This window comes from Ictalurus punctatus, chromosome 3, assembly GCF_001660625.3.
Source record: "Ictalurus punctatus breed USDA103 chromosome 3, Coco_2.0, whole genome shotgun sequence".
Taxonomy (NCBI): domain Eukaryota; kingdom Metazoa; phylum Chordata; class Actinopteri; order Siluriformes; family Ictaluridae; genus Ictalurus; species Ictalurus punctatus.
The window spans coordinates 3,585,499-3,608,853 of NC_030418.2; the positions used below are offsets into that span (position 1 = coordinate 3,585,499).

At 39.8% G+C, this 23,355-nt stretch overlaps 1 protein-coding gene across 2 annotated transcripts in view; it reads right to left on the bottom strand.

Annotated features, from left to right (window-relative positions):
* ablim1a (actin binding LIM protein 1a) overlaps positions 1-23,355 on the bottom strand; it is a 38,794-nt gene that overhangs the window by 13,824 nt on the left and 1,615 nt on the right. For both annotated transcript variants that reach the window (XM_053679440.1, XM_053679439.1), the window contains exons 2-9: positions 13,665-13,799; positions 9,047-9,230; positions 8,721-8,833; positions 7,671-7,797; positions 6,565-6,658; positions 4,290-4,377; positions 4,062-4,120; positions 1,039-1,116 (exon numbers count right to left, since the gene is read on the bottom strand). In XM_053679440.1, coding sequence (XP_053535415.1) covers positions 1,039-1,116; positions 4,062-4,120; positions 4,290-4,377; positions 6,565-6,658; positions 7,671-7,797; positions 8,721-8,833; positions 9,047-9,230; positions 13,665-13,799 — 878 coding nt within the window. The remainder of the gene's footprint in view (positions 1-1,038; positions 1,117-4,061; positions 4,121-4,289; positions 4,378-6,564; positions 6,659-7,670; positions 7,798-8,720; positions 8,834-9,046; positions 9,231-13,664; positions 13,800-23,355) is intronic.

A 23,355-nucleotide genomic window follows, 5' to 3' on the forward strand; every position in this document is an offset into this window, starting at 1 on the left:
CACCTGTACAAACTGTTCATGTATACGTACAAAATGAAATCCAGAAAACTAAACAAAAACAAGAGCACATCTGAACCCAATCTTCCAAACTTTGCTTTTAATGCAAACAGAGTAACAGAGTTATAAGAGAGTAAGTAATATTTAAAAACTGGTTAAATTGCTGTAGGATATGATCAAGGATTAAAACATGTTTAAAATTATGTAATAGATAATCATAAATAATCAACAATCAAGAGATATAATAATCAAAGAAAATAATCAACAACATCATGGCTTTTTTTTTCTCTTCTACCTCAGCAATTTGGAGACACTAACACTATTTAAAAAAACTTATTAAAGAACATGTTGTACTTTTTATCCATTTATAGCTACAATTAATGTCGTTGAATGCCCACAGAGCAAGATATCACTCATCACGTTACAGCAGCAATAAACGATCGTTCTGTCACAAAGCTCTATTTTTTTCTCTCTCTTGAAGTTTATAAGAAAAACTAAACACGTCTTTTAACCGAGAAAACGCAACGTCTTGAAGATTTTTCCATGTCGGAAAAGTTCCAGTAACCTCTGATCGTTACAAAGCGCTAAGACTGGAGACTCCTTCCACGAACGTTCGATAAACGTCTCCTCACAGAACGCTCGTCAATAATTATACATTTTTTGTTTTTATTATTATTTACGTGGAGTGTCCACCATATACGTTCCTGGGTGAGTTGTTACTATAGAAACGATAAGGTATTATTTTCCTTGCTTTTATAGTAAAAAAATACTCAACACCTTCTGACCAATCAGAATTGAGAATTGAGCAGTGCTGTAGTATAAATGGGCTTTTAAAAATAAAAGGAAAGTTAAAGTGAAGCATTCATACTGACATATTCAGTAGGACAAGATATCATGCATCTTTATGGTAGAGTCAATAAGTAGATGCTGTGTGGATGTGCATTTGAGTATAAGATATAAAGATATAAGTAGAAGATATAAATAAAGTGAGATGGTGTTCCAGTCTGCTTTAAGTTTTGTGTGTGTGTGGACAGCACTTACATATATGGTGTGACCCGGTGAGCCAGGTATGCTTGAACCAGGTCTGGAACACACACTCTCGGACGACGAGCGTGTCGGCTGTGGAGTGAGGTGAGCACAGGTTTAGAACCAGCAACCCGCACACTCACTGTCAAGGCCTATCCACCAGTTAGACATTGGTTGTTAATGAAACACACACCCCAACAATGAATGACATGATAATCATCTGAGTGATAAGCAGAAGGAAGGTACGATAAAAATGGTTAAACGAATCGAATCCGTCTTTAACTGGTTTTCATACTGTATCACCACTGGCAGGGGCGCCAAAACTTTCTTGTGTATTTGCTAAGATCTCAAATAAAATACGATTCTTGCCTGAGATGAGTTAACACATTTGGTAATGATTAACAGTGTCTTTGTAATCGATTAAAAGTTCTCAAATGATAGAAAATAAGGTTTATGGGTTTTTGTTTTTTTTTTACGACCCAGTAAACCAGAAGGCACCGCAACCAAGGAATCGCCCATGTACTTCTGAGTCATGAGAAATCACCAAGGGTGTGGTAAAAGTAATACAGGATCCCACCCATAGCAGGATAATCAGCTGTGGGAGAAATACTTAATGTAATTATTAGACAGGTTGAACAAATGAGTAATGATGGCAAATGATGGAGCTATATTCCTTTAGCTAAATACGTTTCCAGTGACATCTTGTCCAAACTTGATCCAGCAGCAGGATTGATGATGCTTATGACCTGGATCTCAGTGCCAGAGATGAACTCTATATACACCACGGGGTCCAGAAGTCTCCCAGGAATGAGGAGAGGTCTGAGTCTACCACCAACACCTTTTACCATTTCAAATTTGATGACGTTTAAAACTAGCACTTCTCAGTTTGTCCCACTTGTGGAATCCTTACGAATTCATCGACAGAGGTTTTCCCTTTAAAAGGCCTTACAGGACAACACTTTTAGAAGATAGAACCATTAACCAAACAAAGAACCTTTTTAGGAACTTGTGTTATGTAGGACATCAAGGCAAGTTTGAACTGATTATTGAATAAAAGTATTAGCATCAATAACACACAACGCAAGCTTACCTAAAAAGGTTCCTTAGTGGTCCTTTGGATGGGTAAGAGTTCTACTCAAGCCTTTCTGAAACCCTGAAAAGGTTCTACGTTAACCGTTCCCCAGGAGCGACAAACCGAAGAACGCTTACAAGTTCTACGTTTAAACACCGGGTCAGGAGTGAAGGGGATATTTATATATAATTGATTTTCATTTGAAGTGCCATTTAAAACCTTGTAACTCTTAAAACTTAAAACTTTTATATCACTTTTTAAAATAATTTTTACATATTGACTAAAAAAGATTTAAAAAAAAAACGTGTTAACTCATCCCAGGCAACAATTTTGTTCTTACATGAGAAACAAAGTTACGTTTATTAACAAATACACAAAACATGGTTTATTAAAGTAAAATTGCAATATTATTATTATAATTTTTTTATTTATTATTTTTTTTTTAAAGGAAAAGCGAATAAGAGAACGTGTTTTTCTTCTTCCTATGATCTTTATGAAATACAGATGATGCAACTTCCTGTTGTGGAATATTCCAAATATTACATAGGTGTAGAGGTGTTCAGCTAGCAGGGTTAAGTGAATGCTGTGGGATACTAAAATGTGCATTTTACGTAACATTTAATTCCAAAAATAATTTTTTACTGTATTATTATTTTAAGTATTTTACTGATTATATTTCAGTGTAACGTGTACTTTACTTTGGGCTAGAACAGCCGTATGCACTTCTCTAACTACTGTAAAGGTTTTTATTAAGGTTTCAAGTTATTGAACCTTCACTTTAGTTCCATATTTGTATAAACATAATATCAACAGGAAATAAATGGCACCCCAATGGTTAAAAAAAAAAAAAAAAAAAAAAAAAAAAAAAAAAAGCTCAGTAGTGGACTCAGACTTTTGAACCACATTGTATATATAGAGACAGTGTTTTGTTGTGCAAGCGGGTGCGCCTGGATGTGGCTGAATTGTTGCAAGTGTGTTGGCTAAGTGACCATCAGCATGTGCACTTGATAGGGAAGCACGCATCAAAAACTCTGATAGATTGCATTAAAGGTGCAGTTTGTAATATTTCACTATTACTATGACTTTCTATAATAACCACATAATGTCTAAGATGATTCAGAATCTGGACTAATAATTCAGAATATGAAGTTCCTTTCATTCATATTAGGCTTCTGTTTAGATTTTTTTTTTCTTTTTCTGGCCCACAAATAGGCTCCACCCCTTTCTGAAAAAGAACTGGTACATTAGGTAACTCATTGGGTACACATGATTTCAGCTGAGGGAGTGGGAAGTGGAAGGATTTGTGGAAATGGAAAGCTTGTGGTTATTGTTCATTTTTCTTAAAACTGCAATTCTACATGCCGGCAGCAGAGGGCTATAGAAATTACAAACTGCTTCTTTAAGCACACTTTATACACTACATGACCAGTAAAATGGCACATGAGAATCTGGAATGTATGAAGAGCTACTTTCAATGGCTATTACGATTAGATCACCCCGTAAAAAAATAAAATAAAAAAAAAGTTATATCAATCACAATGTTATGTGAGACCTTTTCAGCCAATGGTGAGGAGAATCACACAAAGCTAGTCACAGCGTCGACGCCTGTGTTGCATCTCAATGACAAAATGCCAGTGGCGGATCATGGTTCTATGTGCGAGCATTCTGGCTAGCAATGGCGCTCCGAGCCGGGGAACATGGCGTCCGTGTGGCGCAGTCGATAGCAAATACAGTACCTGCCTTTCGGATATGGCGAGGAGAGCTAGCGACGCAGGCAACAGCTGTGGAGGAAGGCAAAGTGGAAGTTGGACAACACATCTGGGGTCTAGATATCAGGATAACCTAGATACGGAACCTCCATACCCTTATGTTCGGAGAACATGTATTTGACATACAAAAACATGGAGACAGGAGGACAGGATGAAGCGTGTCAGAACGGGTAAAGACACGATAAGAGGAGTCTCACCCTTTGTCTATCTTCTGTTCTTGTAGAGCTCTTGCAGCCCGGATGCCAAACGGTCGATCCTAAAATAAAAACACACACAGGCTGACTAAAGACTCATTAAAGACTTAAGGAACACAATAGGCGGAATCTCAGTAAACCGGAACCTCAAGAACCTGTTTGTTTAAGAAGGCTGAGAAAAAGCAACAGTTCAATGTTTTCGAGTTCATCATGTTATTGTCACAGTCTGACCTTGCAGGTACATCTCCTCTCCTTCAGTGAACATCTGATTACATCTGCTACAGCGGGCACAGCTGGGATGGTAGTGTCTGTCACCTGCCTAGAAATCACACACACACACACACACACACACACACGCATAGTGCATACCACATTAGACACAAAGATTTAGGGTAATCCATATTTTACAGCAGATCTACTTCATAACACTTGTAGTGTCATGAATCTTGGAACTTATGGTCTGTTGATCTTATTTCGTACAGTGTGGAGTGAAGTCAAATGTCTTATGCATAAGCAGAGCCATAAAGCCATTTAGGCAGGGACTTATGGATTTATCTTCCGTAAACAAATCCAGTACATGGCCATGCAATATGATCCACTATATAGCCAAATGTATGTGGACACTTGACTAGCACACCAATATGTGGGCCTTCGCCAAACTGTTGCCCCACAGAAATGTTCAAAGCACACAAATATATATATACGTGCCGTAACATTACAATTTCCCTTTCCTCGTCCGACATCAGTACCTGACCTCACTATTGCTCTTGTGGCTGGATGAGCAAATCCCCACAGCAATGCTAGTGAAAAAAAACCTAGTGGAAAGCCTTCCCAGAAGAGTGGAGGTTAATATAACAGCAAAGGGTGGACTAAATCTGGAATGGGATGTTCAGCAAGGACACATGGCTGTGATGGGTCAGGTGTCCATAAACCTTTGCAAACAACAAATGTATTGCAATATACGATACCTTACATGAGTGAATTTTGAATTAAATTAAAATTTACGATTGGCCGCTGTGTTATTTTAAGCTTTACAAGTAGGAGTAAAGTGTACACGCTACAACAGTAGGTCCTCTGTTAAGACTGTTAAGATAGAAACATGCAGAAGTCATAAACTGAGAGTAAAAACAGTGTAAACTATGCAACAAAAATCGGATCAAATGTCGTTTCCCAACATTTATATTACGTAAATATACATCCATCCAGCCTGGAGCCTAAGGGGGACTTGGGGAACAAGGTGGGGAACACCCTAGACTGGGTGCCAAACCATCGCAGGGCACAATCACACACACTCACACTACGGACAATTTAGAAGTGGCAGTCAGCCTACAGCGCATGTCAGAATTATGTTTGCTTTGTGAAATTCGTCTTCTTCTTTAAAATAAATAACAGATTTGGACTACAGAAGCCGAGCAAAATAATAAACAAAAAAACCTAGCTATACACACTATAAACTAAGTAGCCAGGCCAAACAACAACAACAAACCCCACAATTACCCAACTAACACATACGAAGGAGAAAATGGAAGATACACAAATGGATTTGACTTCCAGCTCAGCACTATTTACAATGCATTTGTGTACACAAGAGTGTGTGTGCGTGCTAAATGCAATTCATATACAAAGTGAGTCACAATAAATGTCCATGATATTGACCATAAACCCTCAGAAATGAATATCACACCCCCATTTCTGCCTCGGCATGAACACCAAATCTGCAACCCCTTTGCCACACCTTATAGAAGGTTCTAGATCCATTACTGGATAATCTGCATGCACACTGTCTTGCATTCATAGTATGCACTTATAAAGGTCAAATCTCACATTTTACTTCCATATCCTTGGCTTCAACTGTGGAATATCTAGAGATGTTTTCTGCACATGGTCTTGTTTCTGTGTACTCACCTGCATGAAGCTCTTAGGGTACTAGGCACTGTGCCGACTCCTAAACCAAAGTGCACTTTACATGTGCTTTCATGACTCTCAGAAACACAAGACCCTGAAGACGTATTCACTTTCAAGGAGCTCTTACATGAGAGTGCCTCGAGTGTGAGAACTCTCTCTCTCTCTCTCTCTCTCTCTCTCTCTCTCTCTCTCTCTCTCTCTTAAAGACGCCACTAAGTTATTACTCGTATAATTACAGGTAAAAGTGCAACAAGAAGTAGAGTATATATTCTTAAAATCACACTCATAATCACAGACACACCCATCTCTTGAGTTTGCACAAACACCGGCTTACCCACACACCCCATCGCGTCTAAAGTCAGTCCTGCCGCATGGCTGTGCTCCAATTTAACCCTGAATAAAACGATTTAAAGCATGTCATGTGGAGTGTAAATGACTGTACCTTTCTACTTAGAGTAGGAGATGCAGAGGGGTGGAGCCATCCAATACTGATAACCAATCAGAGAGCAGGTGCTTGCAAGGGTTTGTTTTCCAGGTTAAATTTGAGAAATCAATTGGAATAAATGAACAAAAGGAACAAGGATGAGGAAAATCATTCTACCTCCAGCACTTTGCCAGTGATGAACTGGTGGCAGGCTTCGCAGCGGACTCCGAAATGGACCTGATAATCTTTCTCGCAGTACGGGGCGCCATCTCTGGAGACCAAACATAGTAATAACAACATAATTAGAAAAAGGAAACTAACAACTCACATCACAGTAGAAACATGTCATGTAGCCGATATAACGTTGTAATGACATAGCAAGTATTATCAGCGCCTGACACATTTCCTGTGTCCTCCATTGACTTCCTTTGTACTTTAATGAGTCTATGTTAAACATAATTATACCACAGCACTGTTGAATTCCCGAATCTGTTCAATAATGTAACTCTAACCTTGAAAAAAAAAATGTACATGTGGTTCTTTAGTTGATTTAGAAACGTCATTGTGGGCAAAGTGCTGTGGTATAAGAGGAATAAAACATTTTAGGATGTGGCGTTAAAGATAAATAATCAACATCCATTCAACCAGCCATCCATCTGTCTATCCATGTAGCCATCCAGCCATCCATCCATCCATCCATCCAACCATCCATCCATCTCTGCATGTAGCCATCCATCCATCCATCCAAATGTCCATGCATCCATCCATCCATCCATCCATCCATCCACCCATCTGTCTATCCATGTAGCCATTCATCCATCTGTCCATCCATCCATCCGTCTATCCGTCTATCTATCCATGAAGCCATCTATCCATCTGTCCATGCATACATCCATCCATCCACCCATCTGTCTATCCATGTAGCCGTCTGTCAGTCCATCCCTCCGTCCGTCCGTCCGTCCATCCATCCATCCATCTATCTATCTATCTATCTATCTATCTATCTATCTATCTATCTATCTATCTATCTATCTATCTGCTATCTGAATGTTGAGCCCAGAAAATTGACCAGGTGCTTAACCCGTCTCTGAATACCCGTCCCTTTCCCAGTGTAAATATTGACATAACTTTTAGACACAAGTTGCTGACTCTTAATACAGCCCTGTTTTGAGTGTTTTGACCTCATTGTGCAAACCTAGCAGTCTGGATAACTGAAAATCCATGCAAGAGGTTAGAAAGTGTGTTCACGTGTGTTCATGTGTGTTCATGTGTGAGCATCTTACTTGCTGATGTACTCTCCTGTCAGTACTTTGTCGCAGGCTTTACATTTGAAGCAGCCCAAATGCCACTGTCTGTCCAATGCCAGCAAAGCCTGTCCGTTCTTAATGTCTCTGCCACAACCTGCACAGGCTGGAACACACACACACACACACACACACACACACACACACACACACACACACACACACACACACACATCACAATGCATGGACATCTGCACAGACCACAAGCTCATTCTTCAGTCTGGATGTGTTATTAGAAGGTCACACATGAGAACACTAGATGGCATCAGAGTTGCACCTGATACAATATTCCTCTTATCTGAGCCCTAAGGCACTATAGTTGTGTAGTTGTATAGTTCAATAGTGCGGTGCTACAGTTATAGTTTATGTGGCGTCTCAAATGTCTACCTTCGTTGTGTTCTAGCACTCTCTCTCTCTATATTTTTATTTAAGTCCCCGTGAAGTGCCTTGAAACTTGCAGGCCTATTCGATGTGTTGACGTAATTTCCACTGAAACAGGAAGTCAAATCGGGATATATCAAGTGGCTCCTCGCCCTTTTTAAACAGCCAATTGCGTTTAGCTTACCTCACAGCCCGGGCACAATTTTTATAATGTTGTGGGCGGGACACTTCAGATTCTAGAGAGCATTTGATTGGACAGAAGATCTGATGAGAAACTGAAGTACGGAATGATGTCATCAAAATTGCTGATCCGTATCGGTGGTAGAGAGAGACTGTAAATTTTGAATGCGTATATCTTCCAAATGTAAATTTTGTCATTGTTTTGGAGCGAACTAGCTTATACATAACCTTAAGGCGAACATATTCGATTCTTGCCTTTTAAAAGTTAGTTTGTTTAAACACTGGTTTCATGTTCCGTAAGGTTTCTGATTGGTCTATTATTCTGAGATGACTAGATGTCGTCAAAAATCCATATACGAACACAAAGTGTGACATCTTGTTCTACATGGAAAGTTGTGAAAGGTACTGAGCGCTATGGCATGTGGTTTGCAGTGTGTAGTGTGAGAAGTGTGTTTAGTGGTGACTCACTGCCAGGCCCAGTAATGTGCTTGGAAGGGACAAGGGACATGGGCTCAGCACAGTACTGACACAAGCAGTCCTTTCCATTGAACGTCACTCTGTCTCCGGCAGGAAACGGTCTTCTGTGGGACAACAACAAAAGACATAAACAAAATTGTTATAATCTAAGTGATAACGGGAGCTAACTTGTCTCATGGACCTTCCACAACATGAAATATTAAACACTTTGGGATGTTAGACATTCAAGGAGGGATATTGTGTTTGCCATGAATCTGAGATGCATACAAAGTCAATTCTTTTCCATAGTCATGATGATTTGGCTTTTCAGCTCTTACTTGCAGACGGTGCAGACGAAGCAGGCAGGGTGGTAGGTTTTCCCCAGTGCAGTGACCACCTCACCCTCCACAAACTCGCCGCATGTGTTACAGCGAGTGCCGTGGATCTGCTGATAGTCCAGCGTGCACAGATAATCTCCATTTTTCATGAAGAACCCGCCCTGTGCCAGGTCGCAACCACACACTAATGCGAAACACACAAACACACAAAATTAAGGCTTAAATCTCATTAAGATACTGCACACTTCCATGTAATTTGAAGTACAGTCAGGTTTGCACAACCTGATATGTGCTTATGTGAGAAATTGCACATGTGAACTCAAGTAAAGACATGCTAATAAATAAAACCATGTCAAAAACTAACGTGAACATCAGTTAATCGTGTAAAATACAGTAAAATCACATGTAAAGAATCATGCGTAAAAAAAAATAGGCACACACGAATACTGTGTGAAAATCACATGTTGAATGTGCGGTATATGAACTGAGAAAAAAAAAATCAAATGTGAAAATAAACAAACCGTGTGTAAAACAATCATATGGGAAAAGTAAAAATAAGATGAAAAAACACAAATAAAAGAAACACATGGAAAGAATCGCGTGTGGAAAATAAATGACTCACGTGGAAAGAATCACTTGTGGAAAATAAATTAATCATGTGGAAAGAATCACTTGTGGAAAATAAATTAATCATGTGGAAAAAATCACTTGTGGAAAATAATTGAATCACGTCTAAAGAATCATTAATCATGTCTAAAGAATCACTTGTGGAAAATAAATTAATCACATTTAAAGAATCACTTGTGGAAAATAAATGAATCACGTTTAAAGAATCACTTGTGGAAAATAAATGAATCACATGTAAAGAATCACTTGTGGAAAATAAATGAATCATGTCTAAAGAATCACTTGTGGAAAATAAATGAATCACGTAAAGAATCACTTGTGGAAAATAAATGAATCACATGTAAAGAATCACTTGTGGAAAATAAATGAATCACGTGGAAAGAATCACTTGTGGAAAATAAATGAATCACGTAAAGAATCACTTGTGGAAAATAAATGAATCATGTGGAAATAATTACGTGGAAAATAAAAGAATCATGTGAAAAATGGCATCTAAGAATAAGAATCACTTGTGAAAATAAATGAATTATGAAAAATTAGATCTGAAAAGAAAAGAATCACGTGTAAAGAATCACTTGTGAAAATAAATAAATCGTGAAAAATTAGATCTGAAAAGAAAAGAATCTCATGTAAAGAATCACTTGTGGAAAATAAATTAATCAAGTGAAACATGAGATCTAAAAAATAAAAGAATAATTTGTGAAAATAAAAGAATCGAGAAAAATTTGACCTGAAAAGAAAAGAATCACGTGAAAAGAATCAGTTATGAAAAGAAATGAATCATGAAAACTTCGATCTGAAAAGAAAAGAATCACATGTAAAGAATCACTTGTGAAAATAATTATATAAATAAATAAAAATCAAGAATCGTGTGAAAAGAAGACAATATGAAGAAAAAAATCATGTGAACATAAATCAGAAATAAATCATTTCCCCCTCCACTCAGATAAACAAGTACAGAAATAAACATGTACAGTTCATGTTGAAAAGTCCTTGAGGCAAAATCCTTGATCTTTTTTTGCTTATCTATTATCAAGAGATCTCACAAGGTTACCACTTATTTAGCTACAGTGTTGGCCATTGTTCTTCAAATAGGTTGTGAATAATATTCTTCAGTGTTCCCAAAATTCAGCACCCAGCTTCATCAACCAAAGTCATTAACTTGGACAAGAGCTCTATCTCTGCCGCAATGTGCTTTATATAGTACAGTTAGTGAGTCATGCATGTGAAAAGTGTGTGTGTGTGTGTGTGTGTGTGTGTGTGTGTGTATATATATATATATATATATATATATATATATATATATATATATATATATATAAAAATGTAACAGTAGCTCAGCACAGGCTGTAATTTATTTAATGACTTTATATAGGGCCAATCAAGCCAAGGTGCTCAGAGCAGGCCGTGTTGTGACACCTATTTGAGTGAATAACTTCACGCTGTTTTTCCAAATACTATACATGACTAGTTGTCGTACCAAAACTATTTATAACAACACAACTCCTTGAACTTTACAGGCAGGATGACATGTGTGGGGGACAAATTCCATGCGAAATCATAATTCCATGGGAAATCATAATTCCATGGTCCAGTGATGTTTTTAAGCCTTTAAAATGACAGTTTTTATCCTCGATGATTTCCCCCCCTTTAAACACCAAGTAAAATCCATTACTTAGCAATGGCACATTGGTGGCAGAGGTGGCAAATTCATGGGTTAAAATGTCAAAGATACATGGGTTTCATTTCAGACTTTTACTCAATGTGTATTCAAATTGGTATCAATAAATGGAGCGTAAATACATTTCTAATAAGCTCTTGTTGACATTTGCTAGTATTCACAAAAGCATCAGTTATTTACCTGGTCCTATATACTGGCCATACTTGAACCATGTCTGGTTTCATGGTGCCTTCGAATGTAAAATTCTCAGCCACTTGCTGAGAGTAAATGAAACAAATGGTTTGTTAATTCCTAAAAGAAACATTCCACATTTCTCATGGAACGCTGGACGTTCAGAATCCACCGTATGTTTCGTTGACAAAGACATCGCTTCGTCTTTAGTAACTGCATCTGGGTGTCGATAAAAGCCATACGTTGAAAATTATCAGCTAATTCAGGAACTATAATGAGTTTTCCCCCCATATTTGACTCATCATTCCGCCAGAACAAACCATCAGATAGAGTTTAGAGGATCCTGAGTGGTGCAAGATAAAACTTAAAAGCATAATCATGTGGAGTTTGTGAGTTTGAATCCATCTATGGCTGGGAACCAAGAGAGCAAAATTGGCCGTGCTATTTGGTTGGGAGAGATGGCGTTCATTCTCTCTCTCTCTCTCGCTCTCTCTCTCTCGCTTTCTTGTCAATCACAGTGAGACTAGCTAAACTTGGACATATATGAGCTTGTGGATGTGAAAAAGGTCAGACAGCACTTTCCTCTGAGTGTGTTCCCCTGTTGGTAGCTGTCGTATGATAGAGAGATGGCTGGGGGCAGGAATTGGTAGGTGACTATATTAGCGAGAAAATGGGTGGGAAAATGACTAGAATAGACAAAGAATCTGCTCTTGTTTCACTAACAAACTACGTTTCTCCTGTATATGCAATATTGTGGGAAGCAGGTGTAGGTAGATATTGATTTCTAGTCAACGTGTCCATCATGTAGAATGTGGGAAAACTTACCGGCCCACCTGACTGGGAAATGAGTGAAAGTGAGCAAGATACCAGTTATATTTGTGTTTCGTTCCAGAAAGAGGCTAAAAATACCAAAGATGCATGGAAAGATGGTAAGTCATGCCTGCATTTCTACCAGAGGAACCCTGGAGCTTCCGGATTGTCTAAGCTTACTGTAGGAAACAGACCTATGATGGAAGTGATGGATGTGATGGGTAGTGATCTTTGACACTGCAGAACTGTATAAAGCAGTGGTCACCAATTCTGTTCCTGGAGATCTACTTTCCTGAAGACCTGACCATCTAATCATTGCCTCAAGAAGTTCTTGATTAAGTAAAACAGGTGTGTTTGATTTTGGATGGAGATGCAACCTTCAGGAAGGTAGATCTCAAGGAAGAGGGTAGTGACCACTGGTATAAGGTGTTCCTCATGTCGCTGAAACCCTAGAGAACTGCTAATGTAACGACTTGTAGCAAGACGGCATACGTCTTCTGGAGGACGAGGAAGCAGAAGCAGATGTCCTGTTCCCCCCCTACGAGCATGACTCACTGCTCCAGAGTGCGATCATGAGTCAAACTCTGTGAGGAAAGTATAGCTGTCACCACCATCCTAAATTGATGCATCTCCGAGGGTTTCCTGCAGGTTCTCCGGTTTCCTAATAACTTCAAAACCTGCCAGGTGGATTAGCTACTCGAAGTGTCAATGTACGTGTGTGCACGGTGTCCCGCGATGAACACCCGCCAACGCACCACGTCCGTAGATGGCTCGCGCAATGAGATTCCATTCGGGTAAAAGAAAAAAATACATCAAGAGGATAAACGTCACCGCTTGAAATTAATAATGAATTTTAGGACGTCGTGACTCCAACGAGCGGGAGAGAGATAAAGGGAAAAAGGAAGGGAGTAGTACAGAGATAACGAGCTATAGGCTTCATAGGAGACTACATTTCCTGAATCACCTACACAGTGATCCATTTCTGCAGACGAAGAGAGCCTACACACAGATATCCAGATTGCTATCTGTATCATAATAGTATCAGGTCTCCGTCTTCCAAATCCAAGGATCTGAACTTACTGCATGCATAAATGATTTTGACAGAGCCTCAGACACAAAGGAATACATTATAGTAGTACGTGCTGTACCAGGGTTAACGGAAATCGTGTTTTTTTTTTGTTTTTTTTTTGCAAATGCAAAACCTGCTCTCGTTTGAAGTTTCTGATGCAGTCATGTTCACAAGTCAGAAGCATTTGGTTTATGAGAGCAAGTGAGCACGCTGCTCTGGAAGATTGGCTCATAGATCATTGTAAATCCTGAATCGCTCACCTTTGCATGTAAAGCATTTGATATGGAAGTGCCTGTTCTGCACTCGTAACACCTCGCCCTTGCATGGCTCGCCACACTTATAGCACTGGATGGCAGGCTTCTCCTGGCGGTGCTGAGCGTCGTGTGCGTGGGTCACTGTAGATAACACAGAAAAGGCATGTCAGTGCGTGTTTAGTCCTGTCTTGACAAGCCTTATAACGGCCTAATATGGATGCCTGAGAAATGGAGGAGTCCTCAAGGATCGCCAAACACATATTTCACAAATAACAGGCAAGTACGTATGTTCTAAAATGCCTTCATGTCATACCCGATGTAGTGAGAATATGCAGTTAATAGGAAACTATTCCGAAATGTGGATCCCAGGAGAAACGGGTAGTCTCCTGGGTGAGTAAATAGGAACCAATTTTTAATAATTAAAGTTTATCAAATTGTTTCAGATATTCATTTTCCACACACACTCACGTATATAAATCCAAGAATGTCCAAAGGTGACAGCCTTGGTTTAAAGTATGTATAAAGACGTAATGAGCAGATCGAAGCAGTTCAAGCATAGCCTAGGTACACCATCTTCATCACGACAAACAGTGGATTACAAACCTGAAAGGCCTTGAACCATCACTCTCTACCGTAACACAGTAATCAATAAAGAAATGTCGGTTCTGCAACAGGAACCACTGACAACCATTTCTGATCCCCCAGGGACAGATTTCATCGCTGCATACGCAGGCTCTAAATAACAATGCATTTGAACACGTATCTATTTGAAGTATTTGACATTGACTCCATGCCCACATTCACCGAATTCAATAGACTCTCAGGTTCATGACCTCTGTGTATGTTTTTAAGGATGTCCTATTCATCAGCACACTCACATAACATGGCCTTTGAAGCCTCTGTTCATGAATATTCATCAGCACATTCATCTCCCCCATCGTGAACCACACCCCCCACGCCGTCCCATGCCGTCTCAGCCCAAACAAAGCCTCAGCATGGAGCATAACAAGAGGACGTGACCCTATCTCGCTCCGCCAGACACAGTGTGCAATTTAACGCTCATCCAAATCCATTAGCGCATAGCAAGAGATTATGAAAACGACTACACTTATATGAAATGTAATAAAGCAACAGCACTCCATTAAGTCGAGATCTTTCTACGTTCGGTACAAACGTACACAAGCAACGACGTTGGCTTTTAAACTGCCATAACAAAAATATTCAGTATGAGCGTTATTACTTTAAGTCCCTTTAAGTCTCAAATCTGATTGGTCAGGAGATCTGACAGTACTTCCAGCTGCAATTGAAATCACGTTGATATTAGTCTTTCTTATATTTTATCGTTTCTGTAGTGAGAACGAACGCATTTTTATTATTTAACAAAGAACAAACGGATTATTGTATATATGGTGAGATTTTCTGTAAGGAGTCTCCAGCGTCAGTGTAAGCGTCAGAGTCAGGAGTCAGCGCCCCAGTGTAAGTTATTCAGTCCGTACAGGATTTCACAGAATTTTGTGTGTGATTTTTGCAGCCAAAAATGATTTTTTTGTGGGTTATTCATTCATTTATTTATTTATTTTTGCAGAAAACGACTTGAATTCGCAAAATCACAATTGCATTGCTGGTAAACAAGACGTTTTATCTGTACTCATGTTCGACGGACGCGAATCGAAGAGGGATTTGGCTGAACGTGCGCCGTGATGATGTCACACGACGCGTCTTGGTCCAAATCTGCAGAAAATCTGCGGTGATTTTGAACAATTGCAAGATCCTCGGAATATTGCGGAGTTTGCTCGATTTTGCATTAATTACTGCGATCGTAAAATCGCGAAATCGTGTTTGAGAGAGAGAGAGAGAGAGAGAGAGAGAGAGAGAGAGAGAGAGAGAGAGAGAGAAAAGATGTGAGGAAACGACTGTTTGTAGCTGCTAGAATAGCATAACATCGTATTTTATTCCTTTAATACATGCATGGTGATTCCAGGAAATAAAAATGATGTGAAAAAAAGGACGTCATTTTTAGGTGCCAGGAATATTAGTGTTTGGTTTGGTGGATCTGATGCAGAAACATAGTTCTCACAGCTACAGGACATACTGTAAATACTTACATTACTGAATTATTATATGTACAAGAGAGAGCGAGAGAGAGAGAGAGAGAGAGAGAGAGAGAGAGATTATTTTTTTCTCTTTTCACCAGCAATCAGTCTGACCTCATTTAAAACATGTTGAAAAGGAAACCTCGACCAAAAAGAAAGCATGATATAAGCAGAACTTTGCTCCCATCATGCTCCTCTTTCCATCCATCACCCGCAGAATCTCACTGAGTCATCCTCATCCTCACAGACCCGCTTCTATTCAATCCAGAGCACGCTTGTTTTTAACCGACACACTCGGACAGGCCGTGTGTTTTACCGGGTGTGTGTCGACGAGATGTTCAAAGGGCCGTTTTGTCTAAAAGAGGCCGTCACAGGACAGCCGACAATGGACTGCACCTCTAAGGAGGGTGTGTTTCCATGGTTACGGCCGAGGGCCACCCCACGAGTGTGTGCGTCCCATTTAAAACCGCAGCACTGCAACGCAGCATCTCTAAATTTGCTTCAATCAGTCAGTCGGTCAGGATTTCTTATTAAAAGATGACTTTATATTTCTGGAGCATAAACAGCTCGATCTGGCACAACCCCGTGTGAACTTAACACGATTCAGAAGCAAAATGATATAAATGACAACTTGATGGAAAATTGTGCTGTTGTTTTTTGTTTTGGAAATAAATTTCGTTTGAAAAGACATGAAGCAGCACTGCAGTATCGTCACTGACCATCACGTCTAACTGCTCGTGAAGTGAGACGTCTTCCTCACTCCAAAGATCCAGAACAAACGCATCGTCTAGATGTTTCGTTAGAAAGTGGCAACACATAAAAACAGCTGGATAAAGACTTCATGACGATCAGTGCTTACCTGACACACACACACACACACACACACACACACACACACACACACATCACCTTTCTTCTTGACCATGACCATCAGCCGTGAGATGAAACCTGAGGGTTAATCCGTCCTGAAGCTTCAGTTGTCGTGATAATAGAAATCGATGAAATAAAAGATATGAATCAGGGACATGTGAATGAGACTGTGGGCATAAATGCAATGTGCTTCCACTCGACTCCCTGTGCTTCTTTCTCTCGCTCTCTCTTCTCCCTCCCTCTATCCGTCCATCCCCTCCCCCTCCCTCCCTCCCTCCCTCCCTCCCTCTCCCTCTCTCTCTCTCTCTCTCTCTCTCTCATCCCACTGTGGGCTCACCCATCTCTCTCTGCAGTATCGGGGTTGCAGGGGCTGCCATGTGACAAGACCAGAATATGCTACACAGATACACTCCTCTTAAAGAGCACACACATATGGAGCTTAGAAACTGACATACATATCTTACACATCTTCAAATTTTATATTCGTGTCATATACATATCGCATTAATTCCATTTTTTTTGGTAGTGTGTTTAAACACTTTACATTACGCCAATGTTTATGTTTGTTTGGAATTTGCTTTGCATTTAAACATCTGAAATGAGGGGGATTGAGATTAGAAAAAAAAAAATTTAAAATCAGGACCTTAACTGTATAGTGGTAGCTCAGTGGTTACGACGTTGAATTACTGCTTGGAAGGTTGTGAGATCAAATCCCAGCAATGCCAAGCTGTCACTCTTGGGCCCTTCAGCAAGGCCCTTAACCCTCAACTACTCAGTGGTATAAATGCGGTAAATACAAATCTAAAAAAAGAGATAAACTCCCCAAAAGTACAGGTTTTATGTAAATTAGGTCAAAGTTGAAGCATAAGGAATTGCCATGGGAAAAGTAGACACTTTCAGATGTCAGAGTAGATTTAAGTAAAGTCATCTACCCAAGTTTTTATGTTCAACTCACAGCTAAATTATTATTAATCAGTAACGTGGTACGCCTCACACCTCCGGGGTTGGGGGTTCGAATCCTGTCTCCGGAGATTGCATGCTCTCCCGGTCCTTCGGGGGTTTCCTCTCTCAGTCCAAAGACGTGCGCTGTACGCCGAGTGGCATTTCCAAATTGTCCGTAGAGTGTGAATGTGTGTGTGCGATCGTGCCCTGCGACGGGTGTGCACCCCGTCCAGGGTGTCCCCTGCCTTGAGCCCCAAGTCCACTGGGACAGGCCTCAGGTTTTCCACGAGCTCGTGTAGGATAAGCGGTATGGAAAATGGACGGACGAATCTAGTACGGATTGAGTGCTTAACATCACTGTAGAAAACTCGCTATTTATTTATTTATTTTGGGGGGGGTGGATGCGCAAATTAGTACAACCAAAAGTAGGTATTATTATATTTATAGATTAATAATATATCGGTTTATAAGAATTTTCAGATGAATATTACGCATGGCAGCAGATGCATACGGGTTATTTATGGATAGAGGTAAGTGTTCATACATATGCTTACTTAAAGTATCATTATAATACTTCATAAAGGGATGGGTTTATGTATTAGGCCATTAAAGTCAAGCATGAAGGTTTTACTCTTAACTAGAAGACCAATCAAGTCACCAGTGCCATTATATACTGTTGTATACATCTTTTAAAGGTCATGTTTTGTGCTGAATCCTTTATATCTCACAATACATTATGAACAACATGATTTGTATTCTTTGCCTTGCATAATTACACAGCAATGAATAATTGAAAAATCATGACTCAACGCTGTTTACAGAACATGGATGCATTTTGAAGTAAGGGTTCGGGAACTTCCAAACTATTCCATTAGCTGAACTCACTACTTCAACGTTCTGACCTGCAGCGCTTCACGGAACGACTGCATCATTTGTGCATTTGGAGAGAGTGTAGCTCCGGTACTCTTACATATATATTATATATTTATATATTATATTACATATAATAAGTCGTGTTAAAAAAACCAGCAACAATCTTTTTGTACATAATGTAAAAACTTTTGGTTTAGTCAAGTTCCTTGTGACCATTCGTAAAACACCTCTTCCAAGTTGCAATTCAAACCCAACCACTTTATCGATGTGCTAGAGATTTCTACAGCAACTTGAACCATTGCCTGACAACTAATATTTAAAATGTAATATTGGTACGTCATGATGTATGGCCCTCGGTTATTTTACTTCCTAAACATGGGGGTGGTTTCTCTCCTGCACACCGATTGCAAGGTTATATAACTTGCTCTTTCATAAGCACCTCTTATACCGTATAGCAGCCAGTATAATTAATCACTTCTATCCTGTTAATAACAGCTAATCTCTGGTTGGTGCCCGTTAAATTCACTTTCATAATCTCCCTAAGTCCATTGCGGAGTAAACTGTAATAATAATGCGAGACATGGAGCAAAGATGTTAAAATGATTCACAGTAGTTGTGTATGCAAGAAGAACGCAGCAAGAGGTCAGAGTACAAATCAATAGTTCAAAATAAAGATGCTATTTTTCTGGAACACAAACCCAAATTTCTGAAAACCCACGCTAACTGTGAACCATTCCGGTGTCGGTTTATAAGCTTTTGGGTGGACTTGAACGCTAATTCCCAAGGGGGCAATGGATTGATGGGCGTACCACCGCCATGGACCACCGTGTTTACACGCAATGCAATGAGGTTCAACATTCCACATGAATTAATAAGTGAAATGCTAATAAGATGGAATGGTGGCATCGTTACCTCACAAATCCAGAGTCCATGCTTCGATCCTGAACTACCGTATGTGTAGTGTTTCGCATGTGCTCCCTGTGTCTGAAAGAGTTTCCTCCGACCTCCCAAAAACATGCCCGAGGTCGACCAGCTACTCTAAATTGTCCCTAGTTGTGGATGAACATACGCATGGGTCATTATGATGGACTTACCATATTACTGTCTGTGTGGAGTTCTGAAAGTTCACCCTGTGTCCATTTGGGATCCCTCGAGGTTCTCGTTCGACTGAAATGGTGGAATGTCTAGTCAAAAACAGCCCTTGGTTTGTCAGTGTCATCATCTTGTCAGAGGTAAAGCTGCAACTACGTTCTACACCGCATTAAATTTGTCAGGACAGATTAGCTTGTTCTTACTGGTTTCTCGAGATCGTTAAAAGTGTCATACTTCTTGAGAGAGAAAGAGAGACAGTTTGGTGAGGGAACAACGGTTTATACCCGTTTTAAGTGATAACAGGAGATAACTTGTTTCACAGAGACATTAAATGTAACTGTAAACGAATAAAACGCCATGTCATGACCTGTCCTTTAATGAATAAATAAGTGTAATATAAAAGTTGAGAAATTGCTGTGGTATAAGAGGAATAAAACACTTGCTGTTATAGGAAAATAATTCACATCAGATGCTAACGGTAACTCCGCCAATTCCATTCCAATCAGATTCAAAGGTTTAACCTGCCGACTATTCTTCCACTACCACAGATTATACCAATAAATCGCTAAATCGTACGCGAATTTGATTCAGATTGGCCTGAGTTGGTTTACTCTGTTCTGATTGAGATGTTTCCATTCAAATGAAGCTATTAATCAGATCATTAATAGTGAAAAATGGCTGCATGTAAATGTACCCCCTTGTAAATAAGGTAGAAAAGACATACAGTATAACGCAAAGCCTCATCAGCAAAAATGTAGCTAAAATGCAGACTACAGCAATACCAGCTACAGTAAAGTGCAGAGAATCATTGATCAAAATAGTAAAAGTTGGCAGAGAGGGATGAAGATGGAGCCAGAGATGGAGAAACCTAGCCAAAGAGCTTAAGAGTCTATGCTGTACTCAGCACAAAAACCTGGGCACCATACTGAAAGCTAATTGTAGGTAGAGGTTGGGTGGATGAACCGTCTGACTTGGTAGACCATGCATGAACAGAGGGTTGCCAGGATTGGAGTTTTAGGCCAAATTGAGATAGTCTGTGGCCATCAAGTTCTTGCTTGAAAGCGAAGAATGGGAATTAAATCAAATCTACTTCCACACGCATAGGCTATGGCAAACAAAGGGAAAGTGTAAGTGCAGACAGTGTAGCTATGATGTGCAGAACCATTTCTGTTGTAAAAAAAAAAAAAAAAAAATGAAATGAAATGAAAGGAGCATTCTGTACCAGGAGATGATAAAAAAAAAAAAAAGTGCACTGCAAATCAGAAATGCCTGCACACCATGGTACAAAGACTGAGGGGAGAAAAAGCTCCCTTTCCCAGTGCGCAAACTTTTTGGGCTAGTTTCAAGTCTTTTCAAGTCTGGATGGAAATTTGGCTAAGATTTGGCAACCCTGCATAAATAACACTTTCAAGAAGTTGAGCCAAGTACTTGGAACCATTCATCACCATAACTGCAGCCAAATATGTTCTATATCCCATGAACCCTGGGTGTGAGGCGGGGATACACCCTGGATGGCATGCAAGAGCATTGTCGACAAACACATTTGCATACTTATTACATAGAGACTATTTAACAGCTACTTCACCTCCCATCATGTTTTTGGGAGGAACACAGACACGAACACAGAGAACCGTTGCATCCGTTGCACCACTGCGCGATTTTCTGTAAGAAATATAATCTTTTTAATAAAAATAATAATAATAACCACCAATGTTCCAAGATAGACGGTCTATCAGATGTCACCATCAGAGCTCTGCCAGGAAGTCCAGAAAAATAGACCCAGAGTAAGACCTATAAACTTCATCTAGAGCAGATAGCCAGACAGAACGTACTGTTTGAGTGCCCTTGAGGCTGCATCATGAGCTCTTTACCTTCCTTTAAGAGAATTACAGCTGAGATCTCTACGATTATCTCCAAGAACGCGATCAGATAATGCTGACACGGAAATATTTCCCAGGCTCGATCACCGTGATACTGTGAAAACGCTCCACACGCCGGGCTTATTCTGGCTCTAGGACAATTCCCAATCCTTGTTTAGATTTCTTCTTCTTTCATTTTACTCATCCATCATGATAAGGGCAGACCTGGGCCAGTATTTTGAAAGCTTCTGAGAATTAGTCTTTAAATAATTCATAGTTAAAAGCTGGGAGTAACAATGTGTTATAAAAGTCTTCAGCATGACTCATAGTGAGGAGTAGGACTTCACCTGTGGAGTAAGCCAATCGACCAAACCCAATTTTTGTAGTATGAACCATCAGTGTTAAACTCTGTAGCTGAGATGGATTTGGGTCCAACCTGACTAGCCAGGACAACAGATTTCCAGGATATAACAGCGGCAAATAATGCCTTATATCCAGCTATTTTGTGCACCACCAGAAGAGTGCGAGAAAACACGGCTTACGCTCAGAATACAGACAAACGAACGTCAATTATTTAAACGTAAAGCTGTATTTAAACCCATGCATAAAATGTAAATCCATATTAGTTTTGCCACGAGTTGCACGTGGCAGAAAATGTCACTTCGGCAAACAGAAGAGACACCATGATGGCCGTAAAGACCCGCACATTCTGAATTACATCCCGCCATTTTTACTCGAGATCAAATGAACAGAGCAGCCGGATGACTACACGTAGCGTGTCCCAAATAGTTAGCCTCGATCAGCAATCATTACATAATTTCACATAGTGTCGCTGGGGATATCTGTTACAAATGAATTCTCCGATTTAAAAAAAAATAAAATAACATCTAATAAACTGTTATACATTTTGACGAGCGTAGACGTTAATGAATGCCCTACATGCTTGCCTATTTAAGAGTACTTGTGCATTGATTTCATTCTTATGCTAAAGAGTAGGAGTAAATGTCCTGCTTTCTAAGAACCTCAACATGACAAGAGTATTTTGGAGCAATATCTGGTTTGTGCAACGTAACTATCGATGTTTTCCCAGATCTGATTTAGAAACACAATTACATGTACAAGGCTAAACACATTAAACAGCCATCCAATAGTGAAGATATAAGCTTTAATGCTTTGGTCTGGACTTCTGAGCATTACATGTGGTTTGACGTGTCGGAGGAATGCAGGAGATACGGCCATGAACGGTTACGCCACGCCTTTATTTTCCACATCTGCATCTTTCGTCTCATTACCAGCTCCACCAATGTTTGGACAATGGACTCTTGGTACACTTTGAAGCACTTAGAGCACTTTAAATCTTTTTAACCAAGAGGCTCTGGTCCTCCATGTCCACAAACATCCACATGACATGACATACATTTTAGTCTGTCAAAAGGCTGTGTTAAATGATGAAAACACTGTTATAGTGTAGAAAATAATCAATAATCAACCGTGGGGTGGCGTGATGTGCCCCGATGCAAAGATGAGTTACTGTTACCACCCCAGAATGGATTCTTTTCCAATAACGGCATGTTTCATTCCTTCAATAAGCACAGCGATTTGCTTACGATTACATCATATCTTTCATTTATGCCCGAACGACACGTCGTGATTTTTATCCATTTATAGTTACATTTAATGCTGTGAAATGTCCGTGGGAAACGTCCGTTAGTTCCTTATCACTTACGCTATAGCAGATATAAACGATTGTTACCTCAGCAGCTTCTCTTTCATTCCCTCGAAGTTATTAAGGCCAAAAAAACGTGCTAGAACCAAGAAACTGGAATTCATCGTTTTATTTCATGGCGCCCACAAAACCCCAGTAAAGGCAAAGCTGAAAACGACAAAATGACAACTAAATGGTGCACTAAAACTTCCAGTAATACAGCTCAGCCACTGCAGCGGATCAGCTACCAGAGACACATGCGC